Below are 9,509 nucleotides of genomic sequence, written 5' to 3' on the forward strand. Positions count from 1 at the left end.
CCCCCCCCCCCCCCCCCCAGCCAAGGCTTGAGAGGCAGGGAGTGCTCACCTTGGCCCTGAGGATGCTACAGTGCAGAGTGCAGGAGGCCTGGTCGTAGAGAAGGTCAAACTCCAGTGTGCCCAGGGCGGCTGGAGGAGAGGGGAAAGGTAGCTGAGGCAGTGCGTAAGGACAGGTGTGTGTGAGAGCGGTAGGCAGGCTCTGATGTGCGTGTCTAGTCTCTGTCGTCCTGCAGGTTTGTGTGCGGGAGGCCGAGTGGGCATGTGCGTGTGTGTGTCTGGGTCCCTGGCTCAGCCGCAACCAGGCTGTGTGGGTGGTGGACTGTCTCAGCAGAAATATTGAATATTGAGCCTTGCTGATGCTGGAATCTCCACACTGGCTGCAGCTGTGGTGGCAGCGCCCCCGCCCCTGCCCGCACACCCAGCAGGGCCCAACGCCTTCGCACAAGCGTGGAGACCCCCATTAGCACCCTGGGCAGACTCACTGGTATCATCCGAGTCATAGCTGTCCACCTCAGCTCGATCCTCTGGCGTGGTGGCCCCAAGGAGGGCCGCAGGGGGGGCCAGAGCCAGGGGGGCCAGACGAGTGGGGCCCTCCCCACAGCCCCTGCCACTCCCTTCGGGTTCTGGTCCCCGGCGGGGGAAGTAATCAGAGATCTGTCGGATGGGCCGGATGGGCCCGGGGCACACGTTGATGGCCATGTGCTCCTGGATGTTGATGGTCATACGGTCGCCCCTGCGGCCCCTCATGCAGCACCCCTGAGGGGGGACGGGGTGGGAGAGAGCTGAGCCCGGAGCTGACTCCTCATACCTCATACCTACCCATAGGCTCCTGGTGGCAACCTCCCCGCGCTGTGGGGCCCTCCCTGGCCTCCGTTCCTGGGTGTCAGCTTGTGGGTAGGCAGGAGGCCTGGGCCCTCCAGATCCCAAGCCTTGCTCTACGGGGGCTGGGCTGCCACCAGGTCGTGGCTCCACCTCAGCCGTGCCCACCTACCTCTAGGCTGTCCCTTTGTCATCTTCCCAGCTCCTCCCTCTCATTCTGGGCCCCAGTCTGACCCTGAGCCTTGTCAACGCCCCCAGCGGCCCCATACGTCCCGCCTCTGCCTCTCTGAGGCTCTCTGTCCATCCTCTGCACCAGGCGCTGGTCTGGTAAGGGTGTCACCCACCCCTCAGCCCCAGGATCTGTGTGCCCGCCTGGTTCCCCGCCCTCCGCGGCCCAGGTAGGGACCCCTGCCTTAGATGCCTCCTGCTGAGCTTAGCTTTCTCCGGGGGAGCCAGAAATTGCAGCCGCAGGAGAGCCAAACACCCCCGGAGCACACACGGGCCGACACGCTCACCCTCACCCTCGCGCCCCCGGCCGGTCAGCCCCCTGCACCTGTCTCTGCGCCTCCGACAGGTGCCTGGGCGCTGGGGGACCGGCGGCTGCGGGCTGGGCGGCGACGGCCGGCGGTTCCCAGGGCGGCGGGCTAGAAGAGCGCGGAGTCCGGCTGTGCCGCCGAGAGGGAGGGAGAGCAGAGAAAGTGCGGGAGGAGGGGGTGAGCGGGGGAAGGCGAGGATCCGCCGGCGGCGGGGGGCTGGGAGGGGCGGGATCCGCGGACACCCGCCCGCCCGGGCACGCTCGGGAGCGCACACTGGACTCGGAGGCTCGCGCGCGCACACGCCTGTGCCCCCGTGTGCACGCTCGCACCCAGCACACACCCAGACACGCGCCGGCACGCTCACCCAGAGAACTTCGCAGACACACACTCGCTAACACGCGGGATCCCTGCGCCACCGGGACCCAACGGCGAGAATTGCCGGGTGTTTCCCAACTCTTCCCGGGAGACCCCGGCCCCCGGCCGCCCTCGCGCGGCGCCCCCAGCGCCTCCCGCCTGCGGGCTCCAGGCCAGACCACCCGCCTCGTTGCCATGGCGACACCGGCTCAACTCCCTCCTCCTCCCCCGCAGCCTCACGCCCCTCCCTCGCACAGAGATCGCGGAGGAGGAAAGGGCATCTGTCCCACCCCTCATATCCACAGGGGAGGGACGTAGAGATCCTCTGTGACCTAGGAGCGGGAAAGGGGCGGGAGTCTGATCCGCCTGCTGTTGCTGGCCTGGGATCTGGGGGGTCCTCGAGCCGGGCTGGGGAACCTCACAGTCTGAGGGAGGAGACAGAAGCCTGAGGCTGTGGCTTCCCTCATGCCTCCTCCCTTTGGCTGTTCAGGTGTCTCTCCTTGTGCCCCAGACCGGTCCCCAGGGGCCCGTGTCCTCTTCTCAGGGATGACATCTCCTTTGGAAATCCACACTCCCACACTCGCACCTCCTGCCACCTCCAGTTCGTTCCACAGGTGGAGAGGGGCGTCCAGGCTCGCTCTGAATGCCCCAGAGCCCTACGTCTTCCTCATCGGCTGTCATTTCTCACCTGAACCCTGTCACCTCGCTCGCGCCCTCCTGCCCTGCCACCTGCCTGTCTGCCTAACCCTAGCCTTTGATCTTCACTATCCTTTGTCCCCAACTTACCATCGCCAAAAGACAAAGTCCGCACAGTGGCTTTCAAGGCTCTCCAGACCTGGACCTGATCACCCCCTCTGCCCACAGCAGGCTGGCAACGAAGACTTATCTGCTGTTCCTAGAACACACCTAGATCTCAGGCCTCTGGACTTTTACCCACATACCACCTCTACCTGGGAGACCCTCCCTTCCTTCAGGGGTCACCTCTTCCTGGAAGCCTTCCCAGCGCATCCCCACCGCCCCAGGTTCCAGCGCTACCTCAGGCTCAGCTGGGCTGACACTGTTTGGTTGATGCCTGTTTACATTTCTGTCTTCTCCACCAGCCAGGGAGTTCCACAACAAGCAGAGGCTGATTCATCTCCCAGTCCCTATGTCCCAGACTGGGCCTGGCACTAAGTTTGCATCACTAAATATTGTGTTTAAAAGAGAGATGTGATTGCACAACAATATGAATGTACTTAACATTACCTAACTGTACTCTTAGAAATGGCTAAGATGATCAATTTTGTTATCTGTATTTTACCGTAATTTTTTTTAAAGTAAGAGAAATGTAAAGTCAAACTACACTGAGATACCATGTGTCACCCGTCAACTGGGCAAACTTAAAAGTGTCTGTTAACACCCATGTTGGCAAGGCTGTGGGTGAGTGAACACCGCCTCTGCAAGGCCAATCTGATAGTAGACACTGAGATGACAGGTACACATGCTCTTTGACCAGAAATTCCACTTCTGGGATTTTATCCTATTGACAATGCTGACCCATGAGCAAAATAATAGAAGTTCAAGGTTCCTAACTGCAGACTGTTCCAGAAGATTGGAGACAACCGAAATGTCCGTGATTAGGAGCCTGGTTAAATCAGTTATGACACAATACCACGAAATAGTATGCAGCCAGGAAAAAGGAGGATCTTTTCGTACTTTCGTAGGATCATCTTCACAATCTCATTTTAACTTAAAAAAGCAAGGTGCAGAGCAGCATGTCTGGAATGCTGCCATTTGAGTGGGAAAGGGGGGCTATATGTAGTTGCTTATTTTATTTGTGCATAATTATTTCTGGAAAGCTGCACAAGAAAATGGTAATGATGTTGACCTCTGAGGAGGTGGCTGTGGGGCAGCATAGAGCAGGAACAGGGAAGACTTGCTTTTCATCGTACATCTTTTTGTACCTTTTGAATTTTGTGCCATGTACTTATGTTACCTATTCCAAAGAATACATTTAAATAGTGTATTTTAAAAGTAAAGGCAACCATTAGGTTTCCTCTGTGGCTCTCCTGGATAAGAAAAGAGGCAGGACTACAGGACATGCTGTCCAGGACATCAGCTGGTGAGTATAGTGGAAGGGTCTCCTTGGCCTGGTGACAGGGGCCTGCGGTGAGGGGAGGGACAACCTGGTCAAGGAGCCTGTAGAGTCCTGTCTGTCCGTGGCTTTCCTCTAGTGGCTCTCAGCTCAGGCCCAGCCCAGCATGCCTCCAGAGAGCCTTGTGGTGGCAGGTGAGGATGAGGCCACAGCTCAAGTCAACTGCAGGGGAAAATGGCAGGCAGTGCTGAGCCCTGGTTGTCCAGAGGCAGAAAGGCTTTCCGTCCACTACTCATGCATCCAGTCATTCAGTAAATATTTATTGTGGTACAACTAGGGCCAAGATCATCCATCCATCTCTGGTTTCACAGCCTTATGGGGAGATAGACAAATGCACAGATAATTCCAATCCAACAAGATTGATGCAGTGATGGGGGATGATCAGAAAGCCTGGTAGTTCAGGGACCCTTCCCAGAGGAAGTCTTGACTCAGTGGAGACCTGAGAGATGAGGAGGAGTTAGCCAGGACAGGTGTGGGACAAGAGCATCCCAGGCAGAGGGCTGTGCAAAGGCCGGGAGGCAATCCAGACCTGGCATAGAATGGGCCAGAGGAAGGGGAGGCATGCAAAGAGCTGAGGTGGGTGGGTGGATGGGGAGGCCACCAAGAGTCTTGCAGGTAAAGGGAAGAAGCTTAGGAAGCCACTGGAGGGTTTAAGTAGTGGACGCACGTGTTCTCATTTGTTCTGGCTGGTGGTTGGGGAATGGATCTTAGCGGGTGAGAGTGAACACAGAGCAATTAACGAGACTAAAAGCTGTTGCCATAAGCCAGGTGAAACATGATGTTGGCTTCAATGAGGAGGGCAGCACTGGAGCAGAGGGAAGCAGAAGGATTTGAAATTTATGTTGGAAATTGAGCCAACTGGTCTTAATACTGGGTTTGTCAGGTGAGAGATAGGGAGGCACTGGAGATGATCCCTAGGTTTCTGTGTTGAGCAGAACATCTAGAGGAGTGGTAGGAGCATTTACTGAGATGACAAGATGAGAGAAGCAGGTTGGGGTAGGAGAATCAAGAGATCAGTTTGGGATCTATTGCATTTGAGATGTTTTTGGACTTAAAAACAGACATCAAGCAGGAAGTTGGATCCAGGAGTCTGGAGCTCAGAGGAGAGGTCTGGGCTGGAAATATACATTTGTGAGTCACCAGCATATAGATGGTATTTAAAGCCATGAGACTGGATGAGATCACCTAGGGAGAGAGAATATAGATAGAAAAGAGAAGGCCCAAGGGCTGGCTAGAGGAGTTGTCCAGAAATTGGTGTGTGGCTCCCATGCTCAGATTGAGGGGACAGGTGCACCATGTTGAGAGACAGACAGAATGGAAAGAGAAGTAACCATTAGATTTGGCAGATTAAGAGGTCATTAGTGGACTTGACCTAAGTGGCTTCAGTGATGCTGTGGGGACAAACCCTTATCAGAAGAGGTTGAAGAATACGTTAAAGGTGAGGGAGTGAAGTCAGCAAGTGTGTCAGCCCCTGACTGTCCGTCACTATTAGGATGTGTGCATTCACGAGCTCGCTGCCTGCGATCCTGCAGGGCAGAGACCCGGGCCCTGGTAATTTCTACCTAAGCCATACATGGAGTCCAGCCCAGCACGTAGCAGCAGCTCAATACATTCCTTAATGGGTGGATGAATGAGTAACTCACTGCTTGAGTCGAAAGGGTCTTTTCTGGTAGGGAGAGCAGATATATTCTTTTGAGGCAATTGAGGGAGCTAAAATATCAACCCCAAAGGCTACAGGCTCTGGACCCTTCTCCCAGCTAAACGCTAGGAGCAGCTGCGCATGGGCCTGGGGCGGGAGCCTTGGCCCAGTGTCAGGCACAGGTTGTTGAGAACCCACTCTCCTCACAGCCCTGCAGCTCTGGCTAAGTTGCTTTCCTTTTCTTCTTCTTCTTTTTTTTTTTTAAAGATGACCAGTAAGGAAATCTTAACCCTTGACTTGGTGGTGTCAGCACCACGCTCTCCCAAGTGAGCTAACCAGCCATGCCTGTATAGGGATCCGAACCCATGGTTTCAGCACCACACTCTCCCAAGTGAGCCACAGGCTGGCCCTGTTGCTTTTTCTTAGAAGAGATACATGGAAAGGGAGCAGCCCCCAGGAGCCAGCGCCAGAGGTGGCCCCATGGACATTCACTTCCCTCCTCTTTTTCCTGTTTTTTCCTCTTTGGGCTTTTTTCTTGTTCAGGAAATAGAAGCCAATCATGGCTAGTGCCCTCCAGGGTTATTGTGCCAACAGGTGGGCTAGGACTTTGGGGTCCCTGAATGCGGGACAGATGGGAGAGGCCGGGTATCCAGTGGAAGAGGGAGCCCCCACCTGTGGAGCAGAGGACCTTACACATGCCACAAATACACACCTGGCTTTGGGGAGCCATGGAACCGGGTTTGTCAGAGGCTGATGAACAGGCATCTGTGCAGTAAACCAAGAAGACCCTGAAGTGTCCTTGGGATTGAGTGGGGAGGAACACGCCTGTGACAGGCAGGCTTACCTGCCAATCAGAGGGGAGCTAACTGTTCTGAGCTGAGATGGGGCCACAGGACTAAAAATGGCTGTTGGGAAGTGACAGAGGGGGGAGATGGTCTAGGCTTGGGGATGTTCACCAGCCACAGAAAGGGAAACTGAGAAGCAGTGAGAGTCTGTGAGGCCTCTGTGGGTGACCAAGAGATCTGCCTCGGGATGGGTCAGGGGACTGCCTCTGACAATCCCTGACTGCCTCCCGTTCCCCAGCGATCACTGTTCCTGCAGCACCAGACGCAACCTGCGGGCAAGGCAGGAGCCTGGAGTGCCAGAGCCGGCCTTCCGCGGGTGGGCGGGGGTGAAACCCGCAGCAGGACACTGCTACCACCTAGTGGGCACAGCCTGTTGTTTCTCTTGGTTCCCAACCCAGGGTCATTCTCAGCGGAGCACTGAGACAGGGTTTGCAGATGGCTGAGACCCTTGTGTCCCTAGATTTGGGGACACGATGCAAGGGAGAGCCTCAGGGAGGAAAATATACACCCTTGGGAAGTGTGTGTTGCCCGTGTTACTTTTCCCCTCTATGCCTTGGTGCCCTGTTCTGTGTAATGGGGGCACAAGCACCTACCTTGCAGGGTTACTGCAATGGTTAAACGAATCAGTCTGTATAAAGTACTTGGCCTAGTAATAAGTGCTCAATAAAAGCTACCTGTGGTTCATCCGAGGAGTAACTGGAGGTGTGTAGCCCTGATCCCCTGCAAAACAGGCCTGCTGTACAAATGCAGCTCCCCTTAGTCCCTGCTTTCAGCAAGACCACCCCACAAGTCCCTCCTATTTATAAATTCTGGGCTGCCACTGTTACTGTCTTATCAGCATCATCCTGAAAGATGAAGGCTCTGTGGGCCCAGCCTCTCCTGTTCTAATTTGGGGGCTGGGGGAAGGGGCCCAGCTCCTAGCACTTTCTCTCACCCCTCACCATCAGAATGGTTCTGGGCTGTGACATCATAGAGCCCCCACTCATAACAGGAGTGGAGGGGTCATGAGGCTGTGGCAGTGGGTGCTGGTGTGGGTGTGGCTGGCCCAGCTGGGAGCCATAGAAACAGGTGGGAAGCTGTCTGGGAGCAGTGGGAAGGAGGAGGGCTCGGGGACAAGGGGCAATGCCCCCTTGGGGGCTGGGAGGCCAACCCTGGCTCTTTGTCTTTTCTCCCACCCTTCTCCCTCATCCACCCCATGTCCATCCCAGCATGGGCCTTCTCACGGAGAGCTCGGCTGACACTGGGAACAAACTCCAACCCCTTTAGAGCCACACTAAGGCTGTGTGGCCTGCCAGGGCTCTGAGTTAGCCTGGACCCATGGGGTAGGGGGCAGGGGTCTGCTTGACTGTTGTCACAGGCTTTGCTGTGGGTCCTAGCGCCCATCCCCAAGAGTGCCAAGGCTTCAGCCCCAGCAGCAGAGTCTCCACTCTTCATAGACAGACCTGACTTCTTTGATTACCCAGACTCGGACCAAGCCAAGCTCCTGGCCGTGGCCCAGTTTATTGGAGAGAGACCTGTCGTCTTTGTTAACTCAGGTATGGCCACCTTGAGAAGGGGCCTGGAGGACAGCTGCCCTTGACTCTTCAGTTAGAGGGCAGTCAAGGGCCCCATCTCCCGCTATTGTCTGGCAGGTTCCAGCTCCGGGCTCTTCCATCACATCCTGGTGGGTGCGCTGGTGGTGGCCTTCTTCTTCATCCTTTTCCAGTTCTGCACCCACATGTGAGGCCTGTCCCCATGCTCCTGACCCCAGCCACTTGCGCCTTCTTTAGGGGAGGCTGAAGGACCCAAATCTGGGAGAGGCACTGTGTGACCTCCCACCTCTGACCTTCACACCCCACAGGAGCTGCCAGAAGGGGGCCTAAAGAGCTGGACCAGGGCCCTGGACCGGCCTGGGTGCCCAAGCCACCCTCTGCTCCTGCTGACAAATAAAGGCCCTTGCTGTCTTCCTCCCTGTCTGCTCAGTAGCCAGCTGGGGACCTGCCTTTCTGTGGTCATCTTTCTTCTGGCTGTCCAGCTCCCTCCCTTCCTGGCCCCAAAGAACTGGGTGGAGAGAGGGCCTTGGTGGCATTCAGGCAGATCGTCTTTATTAGCGGTCTGTAAAGCACCTCCCAGGGTCCCCCAACCCAGACTGGAGGAAGCCTGGAGAGGTCTGTAGCACCAGGGACATGCCAGGGCCCGAGGGCAAGATGTGCGGCCTAACGGGGAGGGATAGGGCATCCCCTTGCCCCAGGGGTGCTCAGCACTGGGAAGGCTGGGGGGTAGCAGCCACCTCCCCGTGCCCCACAAACTAGTTTGAATTTGGGCAAATGAATAAATAAGATTCTTCAGTCTGGCCTCCCCTGGAGAGGAGCTGCGGGGGACAACTGGCCCCTTCTGAGGCCCACGAGGTTTGGTTAGTTGTCCTTTCCCTCCCCAAGACAGAGGGGTCTGCAGCAGAGGGGCTGGATGTCCTTGGCAGCGGGGCCTCCCCCACGTTCTATCACTCCTGGTCCCCGTGAGTCCCCCACCATCTCCCCACAAGCCCTCAGCCCTAAGCGGGTGGGAAGTGGCCCCTCCTTCTTTCCTTCACTTCTCCAGCACAGCGCGTGCAAGAAGGGACACTGTGGGGAAAAGGGGTTCCCCCCTCCCTGCCTTCCTGTCACCTGATCCCCATCCTCAGCCCAAGGGAAGGTGCCCCCTCCCCCTTCTGAGTCCATCTGTCAGTCCTGGGGCTGTCCAGGCAAGAGGCCTCTGGCTTCCAACTGCCCCATCAGTCCCAGGGACAGGTCCCTGCGGGGTGGGGATGGGGAGGTCCCAGGCGCCGCCCTCAGTCCTGGGTCTGACAGGGTGAGGGCGGTGAGGAGGCCCGGGGCCGGAAGAGGCGGCAGGCCCCGCGGCAGATGAGGAAGAACCAGTAGAGCTGTGGGGCGAGCAGCAGCGCGGCGCCCAGGTTGACGTGGGCCGGGATGGCCAGGGGCACGGCGAGCAGTGGCAGGCCCGCGTGCTGCCCATAGGCCCAGTACAGGTAGGGGAAGAGCAGCACCCGGCAGCACAGGAAGCTGAGCAGCATCAGGGCCCCATTCACCTTGTGCAGCAGCGTGTGCTGCCGCTTGTACTGTGGGCACAGGGCAGCTGGCCAGGAGGGGTCCCCGGCCCAGCCCCCCACCCAGGCAGAGCGCCACCCCCCCCCCACTCCCCCAGCC

At 57.4% G+C, this 9,509-nt stretch overlaps 3 protein-coding genes across 6 annotated transcripts in view; 1 reads left to right on the plus strand and 2 right to left on the minus strand.

Annotated features, from left to right (window-relative positions):
* Window positions 1–1,564, minus strand: part of DOC2A (double C2-like domains, alpha) — a 5,753-nt gene extending 4,189 nt beyond the window's left edge. The window contains exons 1-3 of one of the 3 annotated variants that reach the window (XM_008584575.1): window positions 1,373–1,564; window positions 483–756; window positions 50–129 (exon numbers count right to left, since the gene is read on the minus strand). In XM_008584575.1, coding sequence (XP_008582797.1) covers window positions 50–129; window positions 483–747 — 345 coding nt within the window. In that variant the 5' untranslated portion in view covers window positions 748–756; window positions 1,373–1,564. Of the gene's footprint in view, window positions 1–49; window positions 130–482; window positions 757–1,340 lie in introns of all 3 variants that reach the window. The other 2 variants (XM_008584573.1, XM_008584574.1) reach the window with 2 other exon arrangements.
* A 5,767-nt stretch (window positions 1,565–7,331) lies between these two features.
* LOC103600316 (chromosome unknown open reading frame, human C16orf92) lies at window positions 7,332–8,392 on the plus strand. The gene is made up of 4 exons (XM_008584584.1): window positions 7,332–7,395; window positions 7,704–7,862; window positions 7,959–8,046; window positions 8,168–8,392. The coding sequence occupies exons 1-4, from the start codon at window positions 7,332–7,334 to the stop codon at window positions 8,187–8,189; spliced, it is 333 nt and encodes a 110-aa protein (XP_008582806.1). The 3' UTR covers window positions 8,190–8,392.
* The window catches only part of FAM57B (family with sequence similarity 57, member B), a 6,266-nt gene continuing 5,142 nt past the window's right edge, over window positions 8,386–9,509 (minus strand). For both annotated transcript variants that reach the window (XM_008584583.1, XM_008584582.1), the window contains exon 5: window positions 8,386–9,421. In XM_008584583.1, the coding sequence (XP_008582805.1) occupies window positions 9,134–9,421 (288 nt within the window). In that variant the 3' untranslated portion in view covers window positions 8,386–9,133. The remainder of the gene's footprint in view (window positions 9,422–9,509) is intronic.

This window comes from Galeopterus variegatus, unplaced genomic scaffold, assembly GCF_000696425.1.
Source record: "Galeopterus variegatus unplaced genomic scaffold, G_variegatus-3.0.2 Scaffold3304, whole genome shotgun sequence".
NCBI lineage: Eukaryota > Metazoa > Chordata > Mammalia > Dermoptera > Cynocephalidae > Galeopterus > Galeopterus variegatus.